Source organism: Caenorhabditis elegans, chromosome V, assembly GCF_000002985.6.
Source record: "Caenorhabditis elegans chromosome V".
NCBI lineage: Eukaryota > Metazoa > Nematoda > Chromadorea > Rhabditida > Rhabditidae > Caenorhabditis > Caenorhabditis elegans.
Window position 1 is genome coordinate 14,391,633 of NC_003283.11, and position 26,241 is coordinate 14,417,873.

Sequence of the window (26,241 nt, forward strand, 5' to 3'; positions counted from 1 at the left end):
CCTTTAGGCAATTGAAAAGAATGCGGAAATGTTTGTGAGGCATCCGAATGGGTCCCGAGTTAAACTAATTATATTCTTCGTAAAATGAAAAAAAAAATAAGGAGGAGACGAGACTACCAAATTAGCCGACCACTTTTTCTCTGGGACACAAAAAGGGTAATAACTGAAATTACGTAAAGTTTTTTTGCAGCATAGGGAAAATGTGTCCTTTTTTGGACAACTTTTGTTGAAGACTACAGTAGTGGTAAGGGATGGAAGAGAGTTTTCTAGAAAAATTGATCAATGGGAATTTATGCCCAACTTGAGAAAAAAATTGATCAGATGTATTATATGTATTTTAGATTTATTTCAGAGTGACTCAACTGTCTCTATTTTCTAGTAATTTATGCATGTTTGAATGGTATCGACCACTTGTTCCATTTTTTCAAAAAAAGTATCTGGAATTTGATAAAAAATTTCATGGATAAGTTTTCTTCAAAATTATTTTAATCACCAAAATATGATATTTAAAAACAGGCTAATTTTGCGTGAATGATTCATGTGCCACATTTCACCGAATGAAAATTGTGGATTGGATTGACTGAACAAAAAGATCAATATTCAAATTATTCCCAACATTTTCTTCTTCTTGGATGTCAAATGTCGAATTATCTCATAGTTGATCGTAGGTTGTTTCTTGCTTTTGTGAGCTCCCGGTAACTTGGCTTCCGGAAAAATGCTCAAATTTATTTTTGATATAATATTTTCACATTAATAATTTTCAGTTTTACACCTAATCTTGGTATTCCTTGTGCCAATATACACTGTTTTTGTCTGTTCCTGCAACAATCGTGCTCGGCAACAAGTGCATCTTGAAAGAAGACAGGTAATTCTGGAAAGTCTCTGAAAGTTTTTAAAAATATGTTTCAGGCTCTCCGGGAGCGTCAACGGCAAGCAGTTCTATCTGGGAAAAGTGTTCGAAGTGTCATTGAAACAGAAGTTGAAACTGAAGCAACTCAATGTCCCTCGTTTATTTGTGTTGGAAAACTTTCGCCACGTCTTAAGGATCGAAATTATGCATACGAGAGAATTGATTTGATTGATGCAACAAGTGAGAAAATGGATCACGAGAAGCCACCAATTGATTGTCGATCCATCTAAAAAGAGCATGAAAAGTGTGACGACAAACAATGGAATGAATGTCCAATGTACGGATATTGTATCCAATGGTGGGAATTTGTCGCTAGTTATTGGAATCTGGGATGTACAGCCTATATCTCCCAGAACTTGAAAATTCGAATTTTTCTCTTTTTTCGAATTATTGTGTCCATTAGGGGTGGTCTGTCATTCTTTTTAAGCGGGTCGGCAGCCTGCTGGGAGGTCCACAGCCCACGAATCGCTCAACCGATGAACATTTGTTGAATATAGTTTCGATTCCGAGTCTCGGGGACCTATTGTGTGCTTCTCGCGACTTTCTGACACTCAAAAAGGGGCGCGGGTCGACCTATTGCCACCCCTAGTGTCAATTGATTTGAACGAAAAATTATATAGACATTTAGAAAAATATTTTAATTTGAAAATTCGGAATATGTAGTTATTTCTGGAAAAATATTCCGCACATCTCTGATTAGGATGATATTTAGTTTTGTAGTTAAAAACTTACCAACATCGTAAAAAACCAGTAATATGAGTTGGTGAACGGAGCCAAAATGGTTTGACAAAATGGATGGTTTATTTCAATGTATAACACGCTTTGCTGAAGCTGCTAGATAATTTATTAAATTCTAAAAACATGCCACTTTTCCATCAAATAGTACAGAAAATATTTTTTTTTTTAATTTCAGATTTCGAACTCTCCACTACATCATCTCGTTCCTACATCAGTTCACTGGTATAACAATACGATGAAACAGAAGTTTTTTAAGGTTTTTGAATAAAGGTTTTTCTGCTCTGACACTTGAAAAGGGTCGCGGGTCGACCGATTGCCACCCCTAGTGTCAATGAATTTGAACGAAAAATTATATTGAAATTTGAAAAACAAATACTCCCGAGGAGACTTGGAAGAGAGTCACAAATAAAATAAAAAAGAAATGCATACAAAAGGCCAACAATTCAATTCGTACCAAAAAAAGTAAGTAAAATTCACGTGATGTTTCAAAAAAGTTCAATTAGGTTTTTTTGTCAATTTACAATCATTTTGAATATTCTGACTCTGATACGAAGGTTCTCTACTCGATTTCGCAATAATGACTGAAAAAAAACAATTCATTGCCACAGAGCCAAGTGATAAGGTAATATTTTTGTCAAATATTAAACTTTACCACAGAAAATGGGCCATTTTGCAAAAAAAAAAGACTGCTGATTAAAATTATATTTGTAAACTTGTAATTTTACAAGAAGTCACATCATTCCATCTAATCAAATAATAAACTTTCAGATTCAATTCCTTTCCGACCCCCGCGAGGAGCAAAAAACGATTCTGAAAATCACGAATCAAAGTGAAATGAAGCAGGCATTCAAAGTGAAGTGTACACGAAATGATCTATTCCGTATCAAGCCATCAACTGGAATACTCGACTATAATCAGACGCTTACTGTGATCCTAGTTTACAGGTTTGGAATTATTTTTTCTTTGCAAATTTATTAGCCCCATCTTGGCAATTGTTATTATTCTCTCACTTTCAGGGGAGGGCAAGAGACTGTTCCTATTGATAGACAACATTTTGGAGTTTATCATATTCCGGCACCAGAGAATTGTACTTGTGAGGGAGCTTGGGCTGAGCATTATGGACCGCCACAAGGAGAACACAAATTGAGAGTTGTATGGAACTAATAAATTTGATTCAATTCTCATTTTTAGTTTAAAAACACAATTTATTTTCAAGGAAACAGTGAATCTTGGAAGGCGTCACCAACCGAAATTTGGCGATATTACCGCCTGAAAAAAAACCTGACTTTTTTTGGAAATCAAAGAAAATTCTCACTTGTGGCCTAGTATATGAAATGGGAAAACATCTTCTAAAAATTGAGAAAAAGCATAAAACTAGTTGAGACTAAGAATAATGTTTGAGTGATCCGTAAAGGCGAAAAACTGATAGAAGGGTTATACTTTTAGAGGAAATATATAAAGTAGGCGTAAAGGCAGGCATGGAGTAGGCTCGTAGATCGCCTTGTGGTAGGTACGTAGGCGGTCAGGTATGTGTTAGGCATTGTTCGAACATTAAAAGTTTTCTGGAACTTCAGCAAAACATTTCTTAAGAAATTCCAATGATAATTTCCCAAAATCATGCAGTTTTCTTTTTACGAAATAGATTTAAAAGTTCATAAAAGCCATTTTTCATTAAAATTTCCCCGTGAAAACTACCTTTTTGCGAATTATTCGAATTGTCCACGTTTGGTTTCTTTTCATCAAAATTATTTATTTCGTATATTACTACAAATTATTTCTTTTTAGAATTATGAACCTATTATTTGCTGTTCGTGTATTATTCGATTTCCTATCACTGGCTTGGATTATAATTTATGCCGCAACTCAATGTGCAGCAAAAGGAAAAGTTCGAAAAGTGGAAAAGGAGAGGCCGGGAAAAATTCGTGGGAGACGGATGAGAAGAGGACCGAATAATGGTGGAAAGGTATCTTTTTCAGATTTTAACTGTTCAGAGTTCAAAACGTTGAGCAGCTTTCATCAGTTCAAATAACTTGGGTATCAATTTAGCCAACAACTCTTAATTTTTCAGACACCATCCACTGAAGAGCAAATGGAATATTCGGCGCTTCCACCAACTCCAACTGTCGCCTCTTCAATTAAACAATCAACGAAGCACAAGAGGACTGAGAGGCAGCTACAATCAACTCAGAAGATGTCCACTGAGGTTTGTCAGTTCTAAATATTTTAGCCTATTTTTGTCTTTCAGAACATCACATCCGTCCAAGCTTCCACCACCCAACAAGAGTGCCCGACACAGGAAGATGACCCGACCGCTCCAACACCAGTTGCAAAACGTAAGTTATATACAGAACCTGTTTCCAGATACTAAAATCTCCATTTTCAGCGAAAAAAGCAAAGAGAAAGGAGGTGTTTTTCAAGGACCAGGATGATGACGACACCCTTGCGTCAATCAACAGTATCAAGAACTAGTTTTGTTTATTTTTTCTATGTGAAAAGATAATAAATTATTTATTGATTCAAATTTATTTTTATAAGTTTTTTATAGTTATTTTGTAGATAATAAAAAGTTTTGAAATCTTCGTTTTTAGAAGCAGTAATTTGGGCTATTCAAGTTGCGAAAATTATCAATAATCACAGAGAATTGGAATTCCGTTCAGCTTCATCATATCGCATTTAACTCACTTCACTCACAAAACCAGGGAATCCGCGTCGGCGTACTGATCTGCTCGGTTATTTGAAATTTTGTTTGAAAATTTGAGAAGACTGAAGATTCAGATTGGTTCAACTCAAATTGCTCGGCATTACTTTCTGTTCTAGTTTAACAACATGTTGACACGCTTGCCTAGTTTCCACCTTTCTAGCGCAGAAATCTAACTTTCAAAAGACATTTAACCGTTAGAAATCACACTGGGAACACTTTTACGGGCCTCGAAAGCTTTTTTTTCAGAGCGGCTTTTTTGCAGCTCAAACTTTGAGCTGTACAAATCGGCGTCCGGTTTTGGGGTAGGTTTCCACGGCGGCCGACAATTTCCGAGTTTCGCCACTCACTATACTTAATCAGCAATTTTATAGTAAGTGGCGAAACTCGGAAATTGTCGGCCGTCGTGGATAGCTACCCCCAACCGGACGCATGTGCGTCCTGTTCGGACGACCGGACGTCCGGTTGTACAGCCCTAGCTCAAAGTGCTTCTCTGCCGCTATTTTTTTTTGCAGGGGCCTACAAACAATTTGTACGCAATCTTCTTGGATGCCCTCGGACATTGCGTTTCTTTAAATCTGTAATTTTTCTGTATGGTTTCGCACTTTAATGTTGAAATAAATCAGATTTAAAAAAAATGTTTTTTTTTAATCTACTGCATATTTACGGGGGTTCTGTCGAAAAAAGTCATTCTTTTCATGTTGCCGCAAGTTTCATACTTATAAACTTTGCCAACGATTAGTAGCCGAAAACTTGCCCGAAATTACTGGTCCCCGGGGAGAACTTTGGAACCCGAAAGTGGTGGAAATAAAAATTTCTAGACTTTGAGTTTTCTACTTGCCATCCCGAGTAAAACAACGAACAAAAATTTTAAAAATCGAATGAATAAAAATAAATGACCAATAATAATTAATTGCTAGTACCTTCAAGTCTGTTTTTGTCCACTTGCTTTTCCGATTCCTAGAATTTTTTTGAAATTCACAAGATCCCAAGATCCCTATTCCTTCTTCAAATTTTCTTGTAATTTTTGATATATAAAATGTCATTCAGATGATTCATTTTACTTTCGTGACTACATACCATTATAAATTGAATGAGTAGGCTTCATGTATATACACTTTCTTTTCATTTGCATATTCATGTGGGTGTTAGTGTGTCCTTAGAGTTTCAAGAAATATCATGCAAATTTATGTTCGATCTATGACTCTGAACGTTATAACGTTGAGATCTTTTAAGCTTTGATAGATAATTATTAGTTTTGAGTAAGATTTATACTGCAATTCCTATTTAATTTGCTTTTGGATTGATTTATCAACTGAAGTTTCTAATTTTGAGAAACATTTATAGGTAAAACACTTGTAACACCTTCAAGATAACCTACGCCTGTCTTCTGCCTAATGATCCGATACACTGGAATAGTATTTTAGAACGTTCAAAAAACTAATTGAAATAAGAAAATGGGCATTATATTATGCTACACAACAGAAAGTCACCTTTTTTCCAAATTTGTGCAGAAGTTTTCAATTGGAAATTATTATTTTTTCCAATATTTCCAATACTCTCGTCATTTTTACTACAAAAGTCTCAAGTCCAAAATTATCCTACAATTTCATATTTTCAAAACTATACATCACATCATAAATCTATATGTGTCACCTCAGAAAGAGAAATGAACTTCAATTTTCAATTGGCCAAATTTGTAAGAAAACGCAGAACAGGAAGCGAAACAAGTAGATCAAAAGCACAAAGCACATCCTCATATCCCTGTGATGATTAGTTTTGAGTAACGTAACACAAAGCCCAGTGCTTCCTGAGAATTTGGTTATTTATTCTAAAAATAATATTACATGTTTTGAATGTTTTCCTTGTGGCTGAAATTCGGAACCGGCTTAGAAAATGATTACATTCTAAGAAACTTTAAATTAATTTTCCCCTTATATAAATTGATTTTTCCTCCTGAATTTTGAGTTTTCAATTAATTTTTTCTTTATGAAAACAAAAAGAATGCTTGATATTAACAATAACGGTGAGCTTAATATTCTTTTCGTCATTTGGTTTTTTTTAAGAATCCCTTCAAGCAGTTTTTGCCGTTAAAGTAGATTTCCGGAACTTGCTCCGAGCTTTTTTTTTTTAATCCGTTCTACCATGTTTATTTGCAAAAAAACAATGAGATTTGGTAGAATTTTCAGCAATTCTTTAAAGGTTTGTAATTCTGAAAGTATGTTCTTTTGCAAAAAATGACTACTGTGAAAGAAAATTCCAAAACAAAAGTGCAGTACAAGCAAGAAATGTGTAGGAACTCTGTAAACACAATATGCAATTTCGCGGACGGGAAAAAAACCGTTTTGATCAATTCGAGTGTGTGCGTTTTCTTTGATCGGAAGAACAAAAAACCATCTAGACTTGATAATAATTAGTGTAACTTTTATACTTACCCTTTTCAACATCCAATAACTTCCTTATAAATAAATTAGTCTAGACTACTTCAAACATCCGCTCTCCGTTCTTTTTTCTATTCTTGTTCTTTAATTACGTACAACTTGCTCTGATTAGTAGTGGAAAATAGATGTTTATTCCTCAATCAGTGAGAAAAAAAAATGTTTTTTGTTCTACTCGAAGAGAATGAGAGCAATCATTAAGCCTCCCACGCATTAACCATTCATTCTGATCGTTAATTTGTGAGCTAAATAAAAGAGTCTAAAGTTAACCCCTTCAACCATTTTCTATTAACTGACTTCGAATGTTCCAAGTTGATTTTTTGATTAATTTTGAGGTGTACGTAAATAAATATGAAATCGCTTACCCCAGTCTTTGCATATTTGCGTAATAATCATATCTTAAGCCTATTATTACTTTATCGGCTTATAAAAATTATCTCTAGTTTGTTTTTGATCTCCAAAAAATAACTTCATTGCCTCAGAAGTAGTATTAGCGATGTATTATATTTTCATCTTCTAGGTTTCAAAATAGTAAAATAGTTTTTATTTTCATTTTTGAAATTTCTACTTAAAAATGCGTTGGCGATTTTTCATAGTTACATTTTGTGTTATTTAGTCAGAAAATATGAAATTTTGATCATATAATGATTTTCCGTAATTAAACAAAAAATGACAAAAACCAAGATGGATAGCCGACAAAAACAAGTAGATTATGAATAGGTTTTTGATTTTTTTAAGTTACAAGAACCGACCGTTTTTCTTGTTACTTCCTATCGTTCTCTTTCTCAAAAAACTGTCTGATTTTTTGTTTACCGAGAAGATTTTTCTTAAGAATAAACTCGAAATACCCACAATTGAAAATAACAAAAGTAGGAGGATCTCGTTATTTCAGAATGTTTTCTTTTCGTTCAGGTGCTTCAGAGGATTTGACACCGCTCGGAACCTTGCCTACAAACGTAAAAATTGCCTAGGCCTGCTAGGCAGCCTAATTCCACAACATGCCTACACAGATGCCTGGTGGCAAAGCACACGTAGGTAAATGTTCAAATTCCTGATAGGTAGGCACTTAAAAATGAAGATGAGACTGGGATGAAGATGAGATTCACCGAACGTTTTTGAGTTTATTAGTATCTAATTTGGATATACACTATGTTGATGGCTATGTTACTAGTATTATAATTAATTGCTAGCGTCTGCAAAATTGTTCTTAATTGTGAAAACAATTCTTTGCAAAACTTTCCTGGATCTTGTTACAAAGAACACGTTTGTTCCCAAGCGTTCCCTCCTGGTGAAGAATCAAATAACACTCTAGTTGACTAATAGGATTATTTTCTTATTCGGAGAGCCCATCGGAGCTTCGTGCTCATTATGCTTAGGCGAGTTGTATTTCTAGTATTTCTGAGTAGTGATGTTAGACACTTACGTTCAGTGCGAACAAAAATATCGAATCGAAAGATGTACTAGACAACCACCAAACAACAGGGAAACCGAATAAAGCATCCCGCCAGTTTCTTGTTTTTTGCTCAACTAGTTCCACTTTGTACTAAATGCAGTTTTCTCGCGTCGTTTGTTTTGATACAAGTTCCACTGGGTCCCAGGTACTCGTAGGGCTTCTCCTTATTTTATATTGGCTATATTTATCAACACAAAATTAGAATAAAACCCAATTTCATTCAAATGTACTAGTTTGACTAGTATAGTTCATGCGTCAATGGAATCAGAAAATTTTCAAATCCCATTTCCGTTGATTGAAATGTTTTGTTCTTTAGTCCTATTGTTTCAAATTCTTTTTTTGTCAGCCAAATTTGCCAGAATACAAAAAAAGGCCGACCTATTCGTATACGAGACACCTACAGATAATCGTTTGCTACAAAATTTATATTTTCCGAGAAAAAAACTCCCGCAAAGTTCAAGTATTAGGATCACAATCAATTGCCAACAATATTTGATCCTTCTTGATTTCTTAGACTAACTACTAGTTCCATATATTCATATTGAATAAAGTTCCAATTCTGAATAAATCATGGCTCCGTGAGAATGCACATTTTGTTCCCATTTCATTTTTCTTCTGATTCCGGTCTTCATTTTTCAATTTGTATCTCAATTTAGATATTTATGAGCAACACTATCCATACACCATTTTTTTTTTAATTTTTGGATATATAGTTTTCTAATTTTATATTTATCCGACAATTAAAAATCTTACCGGATCACATCATATTTGCAAAGGAAATTGAAATAATACGGGATTAATTTTTGAATAGATTGTTTCGTTTTTTGCATCTTTTGAACTCTTAATAGAGTCTATACTCTCCTCTATTTTGTAGCCTAAATCTTGTTTGTGGAACAAGTGTTCAAATTTACTTCAGAAAAAACCATTTTGGTAACCATAAATTCCTAGAAAATCCTCTGCAAAACCTCGCCAAATATGATCACTCGAGGAAACTACTTAGGTCAATCTGAATCCAGGGTTAAGCTTCACATATCTGTTTTTACTCAGCTTTAAGTATACTTTAACAACTTCAAGTGAAGCTACAGCTCAAAATTGTGAATTGGAGTTTGGTTCTATATCATTAGGTTTTATTTTTAAAATTTTCTTCTAGCTTTTCACTTAACCAATAAAAAAATCAAATTGTAAGAAAAAATGTTAGAGACCAATATCTAACATTTTCCAAATTTTTCAGGTGTCTAGAAAAATAAGTAAGCTATTAGATTACTTATATTTGTGATCACTAATGTTTCTATTTAATTATTTCAAAGTTTTGAGTTTATTGGATCAATGCTCAACACTTGAAGCTGATATTTCAATTTGATTGATTAACTGAAACATTATTACAACCGAATACTTAATTCAATTTTTTCTGGTAGTATCAAAATGTAATAGACATTCCTATTGAAACAAGTTGGTTGCTCTTTTTCACCGGAAAAGGAAGTAATCGAGTGTACCACTACTTTCAAAAAAAGGTTTATTTTTTTATTTCTTTTTTTTTACCAAATAGATTCTGAGACAGGCGAATGACATGCAACCCTTGTGAGCCAATATCAGTAATCATGATATATTTATGGATGAATCAAGGATCATGCATCTGTCCACATGAAACACCCGTGACTTTTATGTATTTCATTCGCACTATTGAACCTTTAGGAATGTTGCTTACATTAGTGTTTTGGCTCTTCTTGGTTTTTCCAAATGGGAGTTGTACCGGAGAACTATTTCAAAAATTATATCTCCGATTTTATTTTATTTTTTTGGGTTCCTCAAATTTCGGAATTGAATGAATTGACATTTTTCTAGAGCCACATTTCACATTAAATAATTTTTTTTTAAGTTTTTGAAAAAATTGTCTGAATTGGTTTTACATCCTCCACAGGCATTTTTAAACTACAGATATTATTTTTTGTAAATATTTGAATTGATTTTCAAATATTTACAATCATGTCGTTATTTCTGTGATTTTTCCTAACACGGCTTCGGTTAGAAAAAAATGTGTGTGTTTTTTTTTTGAAAACTTCCTCTGCTATCGCAGTCAATTGACTTTAACTTTAAAACGTTGAAAAACTATTAATAATTTTTTTAAGTTCCCGGAAATGAAGTTATGTTCCTCAAAAATGATTTGAGATTCCGAACTCCAATATTTTTGAGTGCTCAGAATTTTTGATACAATTCAACTCAAGCATTACTTCCTTGTTTTTTTTTTAATTTATTTCATTTAACATTGAAAATGTTACTATTATCTTCTAGAAAAATATGTAAGTTACACACATTTTTCACACAAACGGTATGGGAACATTCACCATGATTTATTCATCTCTTGGGCACTTTTCAGGGAGACAAATTGAATTTTATTTGCATTTTTTTATGTTTATTTGAGACCCTCAAACTACAAGGCTTACGTGACTTACTACAAATTGATTGAGAAACTTTAATTACAATTTTACGACAAAAGTATGTAACCTTTTATGAACTTCTAACTTTAAGCTTTGTATCATGACCTAGCGATTTGTTTTTAAAAGTTCTATTTTACTCACAACAAAAGGGCTAGTAATTTGAGGATTCTATAAATAAAATATATTACGGTCAATTACGGCTTCCTAATCTGCCCCGCCTTTGTCTTGTAGTTAACCTTTCTACGCACACTTCATATGAGGAAGTATTGAACAATATTTTTTCTTAACTGTAATTCTTCCATGTAGGCCTAAATAATGCTTGCCTGCTTTCAAGGCGACCTGCCTTCAATCAAATGCCTAAACATTTTTTAGGTCTAAAAGTCAGAAAATAAATTGTAGATCGGTACATCCGCCCGAAGAAGTCAATTTTCAAAAAAAAACCAGTTTCCTTTCTGTTTCAAAATTAGAATTCTCAACTCACTGGAATCATTTTTAACAGGAACTTTTTGTTATTTTTCCTTCAGTTTTCAACAAAAATTAAATGGCTAGCCAGTCATATAAATAATTTGTAGTGCAAGCTTTGAAAATTAATATTGGTCCCCAGCCAGAAATGAATTAAAGTAGCAAGAATTATACATGGGGTTTATTTTTTCATTTCCTTGTTCTTTGCTTCTTATTCTGTCTCGAATGACTCAACAGACAGGAACATCTTTCTCTTTGAAAATCTTCAAATTTCCATAGAATCTGTATACTTGCTCTTGCTCTCTGACGTCTTTAACCTTTACTTTTTTTTTCTTTTACTTACGTGTTTTCCTATGTGGTCCAAGAAAATGTTAAGTCCTTTTACTCGCCTTTTCAATTAGTTTCAAGCATTTTTTTTTGCAAATCATTTTTAAGCCATTCCAGGGCAATAATTAATTGCTCCAAGTAACCTACACTTTTCTTTAAACATTCTATTCCTCTAGACGCATCTGATTTTGGCATTATTGAAATAAAATTTAATTGGAAATTTCGAAAGTGCTCTCATTTCAGTTTGTGGTCATTCAAATTAGATAATGTTGAAAGATATCTAACAACGTTTTTTCTCCTTTTTTAGAAATCATTTTGCTCTTAACCCGGAACGAGTTGAACTTCAGAAAAAGGTACTTTTGAAATAACTCGCGAAGAAAAAAATTGTTTAGAATCTGCTAGTAGTGGATTTCAAATTTTAAATTGAATTTTCGATGAAAATGAAAGCAAAAGAGCAAGATGGATTTGAACCCTTTAAAGGACCATTTTCGGAGCACATATTCAAATTTTTATTTGAATTTTTGAAATTGGATACTGAAATGAACGTCTGCAAGAAGGGCATTCCCTCATTTTGTATTCATAAGTCGAAACGTCAAAAAATTCCAACTAGTAGTCTTTGAGAGACCACGTAATTTTTGTGCAGTATTGTGACCAAAGTTCTGAAATTTTCAATTGTTCTTAAGTCAGGAAAAGCTAGAAGAAGCTCATGTTTCAATGATAAGTATAAACAGTAAATTTTCAGAGGTAGTTTTTCTCATTTTTCTACAAATGTTGAGTAACCTAAATTTAAGTAACGTGCTTTTTTGAAAACTGAAATTTTTTTGTAGGGATCTAAAAACATTGTCTAGTACAACAGACGGGGCGGGGTTATTAGAAATGTTTGATTCAATTTCAAAGTGTAAAGTGAGAATTTTAAGTTTTTCAAGAGTATTTTTTCAATCTTTGTTCCTTTTTTTCTTCACTTCATACACTTTTAAAAATTGGGGATTATCATTAATCCAAAGATTAAAATAATATTGAATGATTATTTATCAGTCTGTGAGAAGGCCCAAATTTAAAAAATTGAGCACAAACTCTGTGATTTTTTTCTGCTCAATTTTCTATTGTTTTATAATTTTCATAAGAGTGTTTGTGGTACGCTTTCAAATGAGTTCAATAGGAAGAAGATTAGGCGAAAATATTTGTCTTTCAACTGAGAAACTTCCAAAAAAAAATTTAAAAAAACGGATATTCATTCCAAAGACCAACTTCGTGACACTTGTTCTTTTGGTTTCATTAAAAATTCAATTAGAAATTTAAATTCTGGCATCCAATCCCAACACTTTGAAGTTATTTTTAGGATTTCGAGAGACGGATATGATCCTATTGGAATTTGTTCTCTCCCCAGAAAAGGTTCCGTGTTGAAAAAGAGCACAAAGGTGGAAAAGTGACTTTTGGAAATTTGTTTAACCTTGTCTAGTACACTTCAAAAATCCGAGAAAATCTTATTTTGTGGAAACTTATTGAGTATTTTTCTAAAACGTTTCATTCCTACCAATACATGAGGCTCATTATATCATCATCATAGTCTAGTTCTGCAAGTTTTGCAAAACAAAATAGAATATTCTATGACAAAAACTATTCCAAAGTTGAATACAACTTGCATTTCCCATTCATCATAAACTTGCTCTTTTTGAAAAAAAAACTTTTCCATGGAGCAGTTTGTTTATTCCATTTTATAAAATTTCGGCCAAATTATTTTGAATTGTGCGGATCAAGTTCAAAAATAAAAGATAGTTCCGAGTTCCGGTATCAAATTTTAATACCAGTTTTAGAAATTGTTACTATTACTGGAAATTCTTTGAAATTCGTTTTTATCTTGTTGGAAAATTCTTGAAAACATTCTGAATGAACAGGTTCAAAATATTATTGCGAGCGTGATAAGTCTCTACGTAATGTGCGTACCTCACAAAGAGAATCTGTGGTTTTTTAAACTCCGCCCTTCTGCAGATCGGCACCTTCAACGCGGCCGTAGTTTTCTCTACCTTATCGGCATTTCAGGAAAAAATTCTGTCAATTTTTGACAACTTTCTGCTAAATTTTGGCAGCTTATTCAAAATCTTGTAATAAGTTGACATTTGGAGAACGTTCCCGAAGCTAGACAGGTAGTTGCTCTCCAAGTTTCTAGTAGTAAAGATGTTTTGAGAGCACCAAAATGCTGGAGGTTTCAAAGCTTTATAATTTATCTTTTTAGAATTGCCAGACTAAAAAAAATTGTAAAAAAAACATCAGTTTCAGAATGATTTCAGACATTAGTTCAATCTTGCCCCTCAATTAAGTGAGCACTTTCAAGTGATCTTTGTCTTCCATCTTCTTATTCTTCAAGTCACATTTTTTGTTTATTTTTACACAATTTTTGGTGGCTTTTTTCTTCTAAATTAGCGGTTTTATGACTTTTTGTCTTCAATCGTTTCCTTTGAAAAATAATGTGAACATTTTTTACTCAATTGCAATCATGATTTTTACTCAAACTTTATTGCCTATTTACGGAAACATGTAATTCTGTGTCTATTTATGTATTCCTTTAGAACAAAAAAAAACAAAATCACAAGATCTCAACCTACTGTTTGATGGTTCATTCAGCTCAGTTCTTTGCCATTTCGAGAGGCTCCATCAAACCACGTCATTTTACTAATTGGGTGAGAAGAGAAAAAGAGCACATTTGTGTGCTCTTTTTTATTTTCTCTCCCCAATTATGAATTCACCTCTTGAATTAGCCCAGCTTCTTCTCCTACAATTTTGCATTCATTACTATGCAAAAATGTAGCTTTTATCTTACAATTTTTGGTTTTAATTAGCCATTCATTTTCTCTTCTTTACGTCAATGGATACATATATATCATTCATAACGTTGCTCTATCACCTCTCAAAATATATAATGTTAGGTCATGAAAATATGCTTCAAAAGGCAATTTGAATATACATATATTTGATTTTGAACTTTTTGAAAAGTACTTTATGTCGATGTTGAACTTTTCAAAATTTTTGAATCAATGCACAATTCTACGGAAACCATATTCACACATTTGTTATCATGTCTGAGTGGTTTAAATTTAATTTATCTTAAACCATTAATAAAAAAATTAAGTGTTTCCTTATAAAAATTGGAGATTTGGTTCAAATTACAACTATAGTGAGTAGGCAATTTATAACCTGTAGCGACCACTATGACTGAGTTCGTGGCGAGACCCACTCGCGAAAACCGTGTGTGCCTTTAAACAAAATTTCATGAAAGATACTTCCATATTAGTTTTCCCAATTTGATGACGCTTAAAAAGTCATCAACACAAACCCTTTAAACAAGTATTTATTTCCGATAAACCTCCATCTTCTTTTAATTGTTTATTTTTGGGAAGCGGCCTCCGAGATTTCTCTATCCATTAATTAGCTCTATTTTGCATGGAAATTAAAGCTTTTGGGGGTCCAGCCCGAGAGCTTTTTCTTCTCATAATCATAACTCGAAAGATTAATATTCCACCCATTTTGAGTGTACAAGTAATAAATCAAATAGTGGGTTTCGTTGCGGCACGCGATCGTAAATTACTTCCGACGTGCTATTTGAATGTTTCAATTTTCTTCCCAGGAACCGCCCATTTTAACAAACTATAAATTGGACAAACTGCTCAATTTGAAACTTTTCACTTTTTTCGTGGTTGCGTTAAGTTTTCAAACAGGCTTGTTCTTTTGTAGTGCATAGTTTGAATTTCTGAGCAACGAATTATTCTAAGTGTACTCATTTCAATTCAAAATCGGAAATTTGGAAGACGTTCTACGGGCGAGAAGAATTAATTGCTGGTGTAAAAATATGTATAATTTCTTGTTTTATTGCTGGCTTCAAATTCACTTTGCATTGCTCGGAATTTTAAAAATTAAATTAAATTAAATTGACCTTGACTCATTTTTAAAACAAAAAAATTTTTTTTAAAAAACATAAACTAAATGCACTTATCACCATATTAAAATGTTTCTCCTCAATGATCTTTTTTCATCCGTAGACGCACGTAATTGAGTTTAAAATAACATGTGCCTATGTTTACGTTTCTTTTTTTTCTTAAAAAATACTGGAAAACACAAACGCCTATAGACATTTTGCACTTTCCAAACGGCAAAAATAAGGGAAAAGGTTCCTTTTTTTATTTATCTTTTCCAACTTTTTTGTCTGTCTTTTGTGTCTATGCTCCTAATTTTCTTCAGTGAAAACATTTTTCATTTCGGAGTTTTTTTCCGAGGAATCTATGAAATAATATTTTAATTCTACAAAATATAAATATACACATTTTAATTCTGGAGTGTATCCTGAATTTGGAAAAATCGAATTTTGGAGTGTGCCATTATGATATTTGGTCATGTTGGACTAAATATAGATTAAATTTCCAAATTCTTAAGATTCCAAATATTAAGATGGCTTGTAAGATCAGTTTTTTGCAATGTTGAGTCACTAATTCAAAGTTTAAAAATTTCGCAAAAAAATTGTAATGGTCTGAACTTTTCTTTTTATCATATGACAATATTGTTATCTTTAAAATATATTCTAATATATAAAATAAAGACCGGATGTAATAGTTCATTTTCCATTGTACACTCATCATTAAAAATTAATCTGGATTAGAAGATGTGTCAAATATCAAATGTTCAAAAATTGTACATATTTGCTTTGCTTTTTGAATTAGTTATAACTTAGATATTGTTATGGTTTTAATACATTTAATGTTGGTATTCATAAAAACACAGATTCCATGAAAATAACATAATTTATAATCATTCAAATTTTTAAATCATTTAAACTACAAATCTTTTCAATGATATATAAGTAATTCTTAAAATTGTGAATACATTTTACTTTGAAATTGAAGTTTTTGTAATAACAAAACAGTAGATAATTAAGCACCTAGATAATTGTCCAATTCCAATTCCCATTACTCCCAAAGTCTAAAAAATGTGAAAAAGTTCCCTCTCTTCGAAAAAAATCTGATTCATCATCCATCTCTCTTTTTTGTATATATATAAACAAGACTATAAAAGAGGAGGAGCACGACGACAGGACACGCTTCATGGAATCTCAATTGAAACACTCCGAAAGCTTCATCTTGTATTCAGAAATGACTGAAAAGAAATAAATTTGAAAAACGGGAATGCAGAGATAAAGTGCTTATCATCTTTTTTTAAATATACGATGGCTTGGTTTTCAGTCGTTCTCGATCCCTTCAAGGTCATTGTAGGTCGTCTGTATTTTGAGATATTTTTCATTCATTTTGAGATCCTATTCTGACACATTTTTTACATGCTCTTTGATATTTAAAATTGACTTTTTAAACATATCACTATAGATTTAAAGTTGTGTTTTCACATTGTTTACCATTTCAAATAGTTCCAAACCGGATGCTCCAATTATTCTGTCTAATGCGCTTTTATTGTTCCCTTCCGTTATTTTTACATTCACTTTAAAGTTCGGGTACCTAGGTCATAAAATATTCTTTTATAAACCATGAAATATGTTTCGTGGAACCAATATCAAGAATTGAACTTTCAGAAAATATAATAGGTTTTTTAAAGTGATACTGTTTCATCCAAAATAGTCTGGGAGATTTTTTTTTTGAAGCTAGATTTTAGTAGGGACCTATTCTAAAATAATCCCTTCAGAAAACAGGTTTCATTTGAAAGTCTAACCATGAATTCGAACACTTTCCTTTTTAGTCAATGCCCTCTGTATCATTTTGCAAACAAAAAACTTTTCGCTTGCTTTAGACGCTTCACCTAATTATTAGTGTCCTCCAAAAATAGTTTTCTTATAGAGAAAACGTCCAATTGTTTTGCTCCAAATAAGCAGTTCTAGTTTAAAGTTCAAATATTAATTGCTGACCTCCAAAGCAGACCTTTTCTTTTTCACTCTTATATATTTTCGCGATTCTACAAAGTTCTTTATTTTCAAAGTATTAATTCCAGAAATGTCACTAATCTTACCCAACTCAACACCACCGTTCATCAATCCATTAGATGAAATTTCAAATCAAGAGACACTTGGACATGTACCATCGGACTATGCTCAGATGCTCCTTTATGGAATTTTCGCGCTAATCGGACTTCCAGTGAATATCTCAACTTTGATATACATGCTAAAACGGTATCGACATGCAAAGTCATTCCTACTTCTTCTCCATATCAACCTGAACATTTCCGATATTTTGGTAAGTTTGGAAAATTGTTTAATTGCTTGGCATGATTTGTTTGAATATTGAATTTTATGTTGAATTGATATTGAGCTCAGCAACATTTATTTTAGGATAGTAGTTACCGTATTTTCTCCATTGCTCAAACTTTGGCATCTTACAGCTCGGTTGCCATCTCTTCCTCTACACTTTTGTAGTTAATTATTGTAGTATATCTGCAAAATAAATCAAGATATAGGTTGTCCAAGTCGAGTAATGCAACTAATAAAGAACGTACCGTAGATACGAAAAATTGCCAAGTCGAACATGCAACTGTAACATATTTCTGCACACTATTTTTATATTGTTTTTAAAACTATTCAAAACATATGTACATATATGAATCAGAAATACAAAAATCAATTTTTTCAGGTTCTTGGTCTATACGTGCCTGGATTAATTGGGTGGCTGGTGACTTTGGAATGGCGTGGAGGCGCATATCTATGTAAATTCATGAGATTCGTTGACGCCTTCGTTTTTGCGATCAGGTAACATCATTTTACAAGAGGGGAATATGATAGATCATGTATTGGGGAATAGTTTTAAGGCTCTAAAAGGAATTCATTTTAAATATTTCCCAGCCTTTGAAATTTGTGAATAAAACAATTGGAAAAAATATAGGTGTTTGAAAAAGAAAAATGTTTTTCGATCAAGTTGATGTTGATGGGATGGGTAGTTCTTTAAAAGAACAGAGAGAATTCAATTGGTAACCCATCAACTTCGGACCGATGGAATATTGACAAGTATTGGTTGTTTATATACGATAAAACATGCAAGCATCAGACATTTCTGATGAAACTACCTTTTATCATGTAATATTTCGAAACAGTTTATAGTTTCGAAATCATTTATGTTGTTTGCTGATTGCAGAATAGGCAACAACAAACCCTCCCAAAGAGCTAGAATCTATCAAATTATCACAGAGTTCAATCGAAAAATAAATAATTTTCAGTTCAAACATAATGGTATGTATCGCCTTGTATCGTCTCTCGGCTCTCCGTTATCCTCTTTGGGTGAATGCAGTCGGACACTCAAGAGTCCCGAGAATGCTCATTTTAGCGTGGGCTCTTGCGGTGGTCACAATGCTCCCACAGATGCTTGTTTGGAATGAAGTGAGTCGGAAATTGATAGCTCGGATTGCACGGATTGGCCTGTGAAGTAGAGCAAATTGAGAATAATACCTGAATACGTTTTATTGTAAAATCGCTAAGTTTCACGATTTTTTGCTCGAAAATACGGTACAGGGTCTCGACGCGCTGTAACATTTTGGCTACCGTACCCACGAGCATGTTCCAAATAATTTATCCCTCTTGTTTATATGGTTTAGTTCAATGTTTTCAATGCACAAAATTTTTATAATTGAATGGGCAAAACGCCCGTTAAAACACTCTAAAATTGCAAAAAAAAATTCGGGTACTGTAGCCGCAAAAGTTCACTCGTTTCGAGACCGAGTACCGTATATTTGGGTCCAAAATTGCCAGTTTACAGACAAAAAATTTATCAGAAGATCATGAAATTATTATGTGCCTGCTGTTAAAAACTCTACACAAATCATGATTTATTTTTAAAAATTCAGTGTGTTTTAAATTTTCACATTCTTTGTCTTTTTTAACCGAAAAAAGCAATTGTAATGTCTATTGGAAACGAATATATTTTCCGTAATTTTCAGGTTCAATTCTCGAACATAACTCAATGTGTGACAGTTTGGACAGAAATAATTAATAAACGGGAAAAATTGAGTGAAAGTGAGCTTCGTAACATGAAGCTCTATTCAATTCAAAATGCGACCATCATTTTCTATATTCCGTTGATGATTCTCGTTGCTTGTTATGTTCTAATTCTGAAAGTGAGTTTATTATTTGATAGGAAAAATGTAAAGTAATTAAATATTTCAAGGATATTTACAAGACTCTGAATACGGACACCGAATGCTCTTCAGCTGCATATCTTTCTGAAATGAGCTCATCAAAGACTGGAGGAAAAGCTGCTCTTCACAAGAAGGATCAAGAGAGTTTTGGTAAGAAGAATCACATCTCATAATTTTTAATAAATTATTTATTTTTAGTCACCCTAACTACTCGAACAGTTCGTGGACAGGAAAAGTTTCGTCGAGCAAAAGTTCGGAGCCTCCGAATCACACTTTTGCTCATTTTGACGTACGCTGTCACTTGGCTTCCATACAATTTGCTCTCCTGGTGGATGGTTCTTCATTGGGATTCGTATCGTGAGAATCTGGATTCCAACTATATTCTGAATTCATTGGTGGTTCTAAACAGTGTCATTAATCCATTCATTTATGGAAGGTTCGGTTTTGGGTTATATAATTTTATTTGATAAAAAAAAGAAAAGAATGAGACGACAAATTTTTGAAATATAAGATAAAATAGAGGGATAATGATGACAGGGCAAATTGAAAAAACGAAGAATTAGAGAATGAATAGTTAGAAAACCAATATGATTAATTTTCAGATGCCAGGGGATTCGATTCTTGTTCAAGTGTAGAGAGCGATTGGCTGCTCCCAAAACAAAGAAGATTTGCAAGTTATTGCAAAACTAAGGAGGAATGGAGTGGGACAAAATACGGGTCAATAAACACATCGAGAGGTGTAGAATAATTGATAATGCATTTTCTGAAAATACAATAAAGAATAATAATGATAATTTTTGCAAGTTTTCCGACGATTCGCTCATAGATCCCTAGTTTTTTTTTTTTTTTAATTGACCTCCGAAAAAGAGAAAAGTCAGTGAAGATAGCAACTGTTATGGAGACTGCCAACAGATATTAAATTTAGTTTAATTCAACTACGAACACACGCCCAACGTCACTCCAAATGGTGCCAAAGAGCTTCTGCAGGACACACACTTCGGCGAACTCCTTTTTTGAATTAGGAGGAAGTGTTAAAGAGTGTGAAAAGCTCAGTGACGGTGAAAGATGGAAGTGGGAGCGACATTCGACGTGTTAACTAATTCTAACTAATGAAAAATTTAAATACCATTGGCAGTTCCGTTTACAGCACTATACGATTCACCAGTGACTATTAACATGTTGAAAGAAACTCGAACCAATTGAGATTTGTGAGGCCTAATTTTAGAAAGGTTAACGTTAAAGCGAATTGTAGAAATACCTGGAGGAGCTAGTTCGAAAGAGGGGAAGGGATGAAAAATTGCAGAAAAATATTAAAAACTAAAAAGGGCGAACAGAAGAAAATTGAACGAAAGATCGATAAAAAAAGAGTAAATCAGGAAGAACTAAGCATACTGAAGATGTCGATAGAACAGTATTTAATGAGCAAACGCTTCTGCTGGAACTGATGATTTTATTTCGTTGAACTTCTGACAGGCGAACTGAAATTGCTTCAATTTTAACAAATGCTTTGAGAAATGATTAACATACGTCAAAGTTCCAAGCGCAGTCTGCAAGACATTTCTCACTGAATGGTGGAATCATTCCACTGAACTGGCACATCGCTTTGATCATTTCCTCACGAATCGGTAGTGCAGGTGCTCCGTCGAATCCCATTCCGTTAACTCCGATTTGTGCAATTTGAACGGCGCTAACTTGTTCCACGGCCGCACCATTTGCAATAGATTGATCGTACAGCTTCTTGAACTTTTCTAATCGATCCAACGAGGCAACTGTGATAAAAAGCTGATCAGAGATTACTGCAACTGAGCTGAAAATACGAAAATCATGAGTATAAGTTTGAGATACAAAAGTGTAACCCACTCATTCTCTCTCGGAGACACCAAAAATGATCTGCTGAAGAAACTGGGTGAAGGGGTCTGTGTAAGATCACCATCGCAGAATAGTCCTTGAACTGTGAATCCGAGAAGATCATTTGATTGGAGAAAAACGTCGACAATAAATGTGTCCCTCATATGGCTAGATGTTGGCAGTTTTGAGAGAGCAACTGCAATATCCATGGCTCCACGCGCTGAACGAGAAGCTCTATGACGAGCGAATCGCTCCTGTTTCAGCACGTTGTGTGATACACCAGCGTATTGTGCAAAGCACTCGCTGAAAATCAATAAATATAATAATATTGTGCATTTTAAAATATCCTTACTCATTGTGGTGTCGTGCATGAGAAGATCCACGCAAATGTTCGATTGTCAACGAGAATGTTGAAGCATCAGCGTCGTACGCATTGTGGAGATTTCTTCTAGTTCTCTGGCCATCCGGTCCATCGTAGAAATCAAAGTATGAAGTCACAAATTGCTCGACAAGAACTCGGATCTGTGGATTTGGGTAATATCCAGCCTAAAAATATTAGAATAACGAAGGTTCTAGGGAGATTTAAATCCGCAGGAACTTACTCTGAATGGCATTGCGTCATGAATATCGAGATCCGGTCCAACAACCAGCGGCTGCACTTCGACTCCGTCCTGAAAGTAGTTTCATTCCGAGATGCGAACTTGGCTCAATGTTAAATAACTTACCAGCATGTTGCATCGCGGGAATGATTGATGAATATAGCTGAAGTGGTAGGTTTGGGGTTAATGAACATAATAAAATAGGGAACAAGGAGGAAAACACAATGAAATTTAAATAAAAAATCTGAAAATCATTCAGATAATGTAACCTGATATATGCTGCCCTCTGTGTGAATGACTCGACGACTGGGTTTCCTTCAAAGAAGAATCTTTCGACTGGCAATCCGGCGAATTTCTCTAACTCCTTTTCAGTGGAAATCTGTAAATCAAAAGTTGAATAAAAAATAGCTAGATCTATTGAACTAACGTGGTTGTGACTCAAATCCAACTCCATAACGAACTTAGCGATTGACACGAGAGCTGAAGCGTAGTCCAAATGACGGATGCGATTGTTCTGAAATGATAAAAATTACTTTTATAGAGAATATTAAGAGCATGACTCACTGATAACGACAAAGCCACAATGTTTCCGTACTTATCATCAATGTGATCGAGAACTGTGAGCATGACATTTCCTTTCGTCAAATTCATCATCATATCCTTTGCCTTGAACTCTTCGTCTTCGTGGAAGTTTGATAAATCCAATACTCGATTCTCGGCGTTGTGACGTTTGTCGACTACTCTCTGAAAAATGTTTGTAATGATTACCTGACAAATAAATTTTGAGGCTTACATGAATGATCTCAATTTCCTCTCGTTTCAGTTTCATCCATGGGGCTGGAACTTTGGAAGTGTAAAACTCAACGCGTGTGCCACTTTCTTTGTGGACAACACGACGATTATTGGCTCGGATAGTTGAAGCAGTGTCCTCGTCGCGGACGTACCATTCAAAGTCTCCACGGGCGTTATCAGTCCAGAGAAGTGGCTTGAAATTTTCGATTATTTGATTAAGCTGCTTGATCAGCCACTTGGCATCAACTTTCTTGGCAGCTCCAGTAGCACGGCACTTGTAGACGATGTCAGCATTACGAACTCCAGTGTTGGCGATGGATGCAGCCGATTGTCCGAAACCGCGTGATGATCCTCCACGACCACGGCTACTGGCAGAAGTAAGGCTTGCACGAACTGAAACAAAAATAAGTTGGCAAGGATATGAATAAATCTAAGCGTTACCTGGAACGGCAGGCTCGTCGTCGTCTTCATATCTGCTTTGAGTGTCTGGGTCAAGTCGAGCAAAACGATTCTTTGTACGTGACAATTGCTTCGCGTCACGATGCCCTCCAAACCCTTTGCGATTCATATCTGAAAGATTTGTATTTCATCGAGGGAAAACTGGTATCGAAAAATTAAATTAAAGGTGTAGGTGAAACACAAATAAATATGATATTCAAGAGAAAGCAATATTGAACATGAAAAGTTATAATAGACAAGGAAAAGTTAAATTTTTACTCATTTCGAAAGTGTTGCGAAACTGGGACGGCTGCCTCATTCCAGCCGGGAGATAATTTAGTTTTGCGGAAATCAGAAAACTCAATGAATCAGATTTTAAAACTATAATTTCACATTTGGAACACTAAGCAAAGAACGGCAATTCGAAAATTGGTGAAACTGAATCATATTTATGCAAAAAAAAATCTCGTGACTTTTATCGGTTGTGCAAACACCGTTACGCAAAAATGCAGACGAGCCCCCAATTTGACGACATAAACAAGAATAAAAAATGTTTTAGGCAAACATGTTTCATGCGAGTCAGAAAATGACGTGAATTCTCGGTTAGAATGATAGTAACACTTAAGAGGCATGATAAAAATCGATCATGCAAAATATTAATCGTTGAACAGTGATTTTCAATTTCGCCGACTACAGTAACCGCAAAAAGATACTACTGTAATATATGAGTAAATTTTCAATATTTCACTGTCACCTGTCAACAAAATATACATATTTCTGCAAATTCAGTGGCTATATAGATAGCAGTAAAAATACGAGAAAACGTTTTGTTCCCCGTAATTTTTGTTTGCTCACCACTCTTTTCCCATCTTCGCAGCCAACAATTTCCAAAACATCCGTCTCTCTCCATTGTTCTTACAACTAAAAGAATATGAAGAAGTACACCCCTGATTCGCGTCTTGACAATATTGCGCCTATTCCGACGCGTTTTGAACGTCGGAAGATGTTGCCAGACATCGGAACTTCAGCCGAATTCACATTCTCCCGTGTTCCCGTATTTCCCGGTTTGAGGAAACCGGGGTAGGTATTTCCACGAAAAGTCTCTTGAAAATGGAATTGTTTCAGAAAAAGAATCATCGCGATCTACCTAGCGAGTGCTTCAATTGGATTCGCAGCTGCTTGGTTTGGTGCTGCCACTTTTGATCAGGTCAATTTGAAAATTGATAGCTACAAAGACCGATTAGACATTGTTCCATACAAATAATTTTTAAAAATGAAGATTAACAAATAACTGTAAAATGTTGAGACAAAAAAAAACATGCTAGGTGTTGGTAACAAGATATGATCCGAAACTAGACATAAAAATACAAATAGGATGCCGTTTAAATGTATGAAAATATATAATTTTCACTGGTCAATGTCCGTTGCTGTCTCCACTAGCATGCGGTACTGATCGCCGCGTCTTTTTGACATCGAGCTAATGAACAGCTGATCGGAAACAATGGCGACTTTTCCTTCGCCTCTTGGAGCAACCATGAATGTTCTCGTAAAATAATTATCATGTTCCTCAGTGTTCTCGGGCTTTATCGCAGATGGTCCGTCACGAAATGTTCCATGTAATGTGAATCCGAGAAGTGTTGCCGAAACAAGGAACACGTCAACTACGAATGTATCCATCAGATGAATTGTGGCAGGAAGTCTCGAAAGTGCAACTACGATATCCATTGCACCGTGTGATATTCTGGAGGCCCGATTTGCGGCAAAATATTCCTGATTCAGAACATTGTGCGAAGTTCTCAGGTACATTCGATAGCTCTCACTTGAAATATAAATAATTATTAAAACCTTAAGACTTCAGACGGTACCTGTCCGGATACATGACAAATTTAATTGGGTCCCACAAGCAGACAACTGTATGCGTGAATGTTGACTGAAAAATATATGTTTATATTTACTACTGAAAAAATGCAAGAATCAGCACGTTATTTGTGTCGTACGCATCCAGAAGTTGCTTCCTTGTCTGCTGTCCATCTGCGCCATCGTAGATTTTGTAATATGTGATGATAAATTCTTCGACAAGAGTACGAACTTCATCACTGCCATAGTATCCATTCTAAAATAATTAGATGATTCGGGAATGTAGAAATATACTGTATCACCCTGAATGGAATTATCTGCTCGATTCTATTGTGATCTGGTTTTGGTTCGACTTCCATTCCATCCTACAATTTAGATAGAAATTGAAATAATTGTTAGGATATTCGTGAATTACCAAATTTGAACATTTTGGGAATGTCTTTTGAATAAAGTTGGCATACTCGGCACATTGCACAAACTTCTCGCAGACTGGATTTCCCTCGAAAAACACAGTTTCTACTGGAATCGTTCCTAACTTCTTCAATTCTTCTCCTGACGAAATCTTAGAAAAAAAAGTTATGAAATTTAAGAATACAAAAACTTTTAAAACCTGATTATGACTCAAGTCGAGGAATTTTAGAAACTTGGATATGCTCGAGAGAGAGGAGAGATGGTCCAAGTGACAGAGCCGATTATTCTGAAAATTACATGGAATTAATTATTTTTTCACAAATTAATCTAAACCGAGAATGAGATTCCGGAAATGCGAGGATATTTGTACCCAATATGCTGTAGAACTACCGACATCACTCTTGTCTTCGTGAGGCACATCAACATGTCCCTTTCGACAAATTCTGTGTTTTTTGAAAAGTTCGACAGGTTAAGAACATCGTCAGTCGCAACATAACACCCATCCACGACATCTTGGACAACCTTGATTTCAGCTGGCCTCAAGTTTGTGACATGTGTCTGGCGTGGTGAAGAATGCGATGAATGGGATGAAAGGCTGAGCCGTCCTTCGATATTCCGATAGCCTCGCCGATTTTGTCCACGCATAATCTTAAAAAGTGAGCATTTAGTTTGAAAAATTGAAGTCGATTTGAAGACAAGAAAATCACTTCGTAAATCTACAGC

At 34.3% G+C, this 26,241-nt stretch overlaps 7 protein-coding genes and 5 non-coding genes across 14 annotated transcripts; 7 read left to right on the forward strand and 5 right to left on the reverse strand.

Moving 5' to 3' along the window:
- The first annotated feature begins 497 nt into the window (after positions 1 to 497).
- Positions 498 to 1,924, forward strand: C15H11.10 (uncharacterized protein). The gene is made up of 4 exons (NM_001392653.1): positions 498 to 664; positions 765 to 865; positions 910 to 1,208; positions 1,824 to 1,924. The coding sequence occupies exons 1-3, from the start codon at positions 640 to 642 to the stop codon at positions 1,138 to 1,140; spliced, it is 357 nt and encodes a 118-aa protein (NP_001379399.1). The 5' UTR covers positions 498 to 639; the 3' UTR covers positions 1,141 to 1,208; positions 1,824 to 1,924.
- Positions 1,925 to 2,171: 247 nt separating this feature from the next.
- On the forward strand, positions 2,172 to 2,831 carry C15H11.1 (Major sperm protein). The gene is made up of 3 exons (NM_074164.3): positions 2,172 to 2,270; positions 2,417 to 2,592; positions 2,665 to 2,831. The coding sequence occupies exons 1-3, from the start codon at positions 2,226 to 2,228 to the stop codon at positions 2,810 to 2,812; spliced, it is 369 nt and encodes a 122-aa protein (NP_506565.2). The 5' UTR covers positions 2,172 to 2,225; the 3' UTR covers positions 2,813 to 2,831.
- 21ur-13977 lies at positions 2,176 to 2,196 on the forward strand. Its single transcript, NR_069955.1, has one exon.
- Positions 2,832 to 3,410: 579 nt separating the features above from the next.
- C15H11.13 (uncharacterized protein) lies at positions 3,411 to 4,170 on the forward strand. The gene is made up of 4 exons (NM_001129379.3): positions 3,411 to 3,611; positions 3,717 to 3,851; positions 3,894 to 3,981; positions 4,032 to 4,170. The coding sequence occupies exons 1-4, from the start codon at positions 3,438 to 3,440 to the stop codon at positions 4,115 to 4,117; spliced, it is 483 nt and encodes a 160-aa protein (NP_001122851.1). The 5' UTR covers positions 3,411 to 3,437; the 3' UTR covers positions 4,118 to 4,170.
- A 635-nt stretch (positions 4,171 to 4,805) lies between these two features.
- Positions 4,806 to 4,934, forward strand: C15H11.17. Its single transcript, NR_160846.1, has one exon. It is a non-coding gene; the product is annotated as an Unclassified non-coding RNA C15H11.17 (non-coding RNA).
- A 5,506-nt stretch (positions 4,935 to 10,440) lies between these two features.
- 21ur-14796 lies at positions 10,441 to 10,461 on the reverse strand. Its single transcript, NR_069956.1, has one exon.
- A 6,980-nt stretch (positions 10,462 to 17,441) lies between these two features.
- Positions 17,442 to 20,371, forward strand: gnrr-2 (G-protein coupled receptors family 1 profile domain-containing protein; the record flags this gene model as incomplete). 2 transcript variants are annotated; one of them, NM_001269654.4, is made up of 7 exons in its annotated part: positions 17,442 to 17,685; positions 18,079 to 18,194; positions 18,659 to 18,818; positions 19,376 to 19,552; positions 19,603 to 19,723; positions 19,772 to 20,009; positions 20,176 to 20,371. In NM_001269654.4, 7 exons carry the CDS (start codon positions 17,446 to 17,448, stop codon positions 20,261 to 20,263), a joined length of 1,140 nt encoding a protein of 379 aa, NP_001256583.1. The 2 variants fall into 2 exon arrangements, with proteins under 2 accessions (NP_001256583.1, NP_001256584.2); NM_001269655.4 differs by lacking the exons at positions 17,442 to 17,685; positions 18,079 to 18,194 and having other exon boundaries at positions 18,669 to 18,818; positions 20,176 to 20,263.
- C15H11.16 lies at positions 17,462 to 18,257 on the reverse strand. Its single transcript, NR_069957.1, has 3 exons — positions 17,945 to 18,257; positions 17,793 to 17,882; positions 17,462 to 17,664 (listed from the first exon to the last, which is right to left on the reverse strand).
- Positions 18,341 to 18,436, reverse strand: C15H11.12. The gene has a single exon (NR_069958.1). It is a non-coding gene; the product is annotated as an Unclassified non-coding RNA C15H11.12 (non-coding RNA).
- nxf-1 (Nuclear RNA export factor 1) lies at positions 20,017 to 23,382 on the reverse strand. The gene is made up of 11 exons (NM_001136408.4): positions 23,254 to 23,382; positions 22,814 to 23,205; positions 22,585 to 22,764; positions 22,448 to 22,534; positions 22,290 to 22,399; positions 22,147 to 22,183; positions 22,024 to 22,092; positions 21,774 to 21,967; positions 21,434 to 21,724; positions 21,101 to 21,380; positions 20,017 to 21,051 (listed from the first exon to the last, which is right to left on the reverse strand). The coding sequence occupies exons 1-11, from the start codon at positions 23,378 to 23,380 to the stop codon at positions 20,989 to 20,991; spliced, it is 1,830 nt and encodes a 609-aa protein (NP_001129880.1). The 5' UTR covers positions 23,381 to 23,382; the 3' UTR covers positions 20,017 to 20,988.
- A 484-nt stretch (positions 23,383 to 23,866) lies between these two features.
- C15H11.11 lies at positions 23,867 to 24,550 on the forward strand (the record flags this gene model as incomplete). Of its 2 annotated transcripts, none has more annotated exons than NM_001373158.2 (2): positions 23,867 to 24,330; positions 24,376 to 24,550. In NM_001373158.2, the coding sequence occupies 2 exons, from the start codon at positions 24,182 to 24,184 to the stop codon at positions 24,512 to 24,514; spliced, it is 288 nt and encodes a 95-aa protein (NP_001359666.1). The 2 variants fall into 2 exon arrangements, with proteins under 2 accessions (NP_001359666.1, NP_001129879.1); NM_001136407.4 differs by having other exon boundaries at positions 24,254 to 24,330; positions 24,376 to 24,514.
- nxf-2 (Nuclear RNA export factor 2) lies at positions 24,435 to 26,203 on the reverse strand. Its single transcript, NM_074167.8, has 7 exons — positions 25,852 to 26,203; positions 25,718 to 25,804; positions 25,523 to 25,669; positions 25,410 to 25,472; positions 25,232 to 25,363; positions 25,116 to 25,180; positions 24,435 to 25,069 (listed from the first exon to the last, which is right to left on the reverse strand). The coding sequence occupies exons 1-7, from the start codon at positions 26,161 to 26,163 to the stop codon at positions 24,658 to 24,660; spliced, it is 1,218 nt and encodes a 405-aa protein (NP_506568.2). The 5' UTR covers positions 26,164 to 26,203; the 3' UTR covers positions 24,435 to 24,657.
- Positions 26,204 to 26,241: the final 38 nt, after the last annotated feature.

Coding starts and splice junctions, on each gene's coding strand:
- C15H11.13 (NM_001129379.3), top strand. CDS start 3,438: ATGAACCTATTATTTGCTGTTCGTGTATTATTCGATTTCCTATCACTG. Junction 3,612..3,716: donor GACCGAATAATGGTGGAAAG/GTATCTTTTTCA, acceptor TTAATTTTTCAG/ACACCATCCACTGAAGAGCA. Junction 3,982..4,031: donor TCCAACACCAGTTGCAAAAC/GTAAGTTATATA, acceptor CTCCATTTTCAG/CGAAAAAAGCAAAGAGAAAG.
- nxf-1 (NM_001136408.4), bottom strand. CDS start 23,380: ATGAATCGCAAAGGGTTTGGAGGGCATCGTGACGCGAAGCAATTGTCA. Junction 22,093..22,146: donor TCCCGCGATGCAACATGCTG/GTAAGTTATTTA, acceptor AACTACTTTCAG/GACGGAGTCGAAGTGCAGCC. Junction 21,968..22,023: donor ATGACGCAATGCCATTCAGA/GTAAGTTCCTGC, acceptor TAATATTTTTAG/GCTGGATATTACCCAAATCC.
- C15H11.1 (NM_074164.3), top strand. CDS start 2,226: ATGACTGAAAAAAAACAATTCATTGCCACAGAGCCAAGTGATAAG. Junction 2,271..2,416: donor CCACAGAGCCAAGTGATAAG/GTAATATTTTTG, acceptor ATAAACTTTCAG/ATTCAATTCCTTTCCGACCC. Junction 2,593..2,664: donor ACTGTGATCCTAGTTTACAG/GTTTGGAATTAT, acceptor TCTCACTTTCAG/GGGAGGGCAAGAGACTGTTC.
- C15H11.10 (NM_001392653.1), top strand. CDS start 640: ATGTCGAATTATCTCATAGTTGATC. Junction 665..764: donor GAATTATCTCATAGTTGATC/GTAGGTTGTTTC, acceptor AATAATTTTCAG/TTTTACACCTAATCTTGGTA. Junction 866..909: donor TGCATCTTGAAAGAAGACAG/GTAATTCTGGAA, acceptor AATATGTTTCAG/GCTCTCCGGGAGCGTCAACG.
- nxf-2 (NM_074167.8), bottom strand. CDS start 26,163: ATGCGTGGACAAAATCGGCGAGGCTATCGGAATATCGAAGGACGGCTC. Junction 25,805..25,851: donor TTTCCGGAATCTCATTCTCG/GTTTAGATTAAT, acceptor TGTAATTTTCAG/AATAATCGGCTCTGTCACTT. Junction 25,670..25,717: donor TCGACTTGAGTCATAATCAG/GTTTTAAAAGTT, acceptor TTTTTTTCTAAG/ATTTCGTCAGGAGAAGAATT.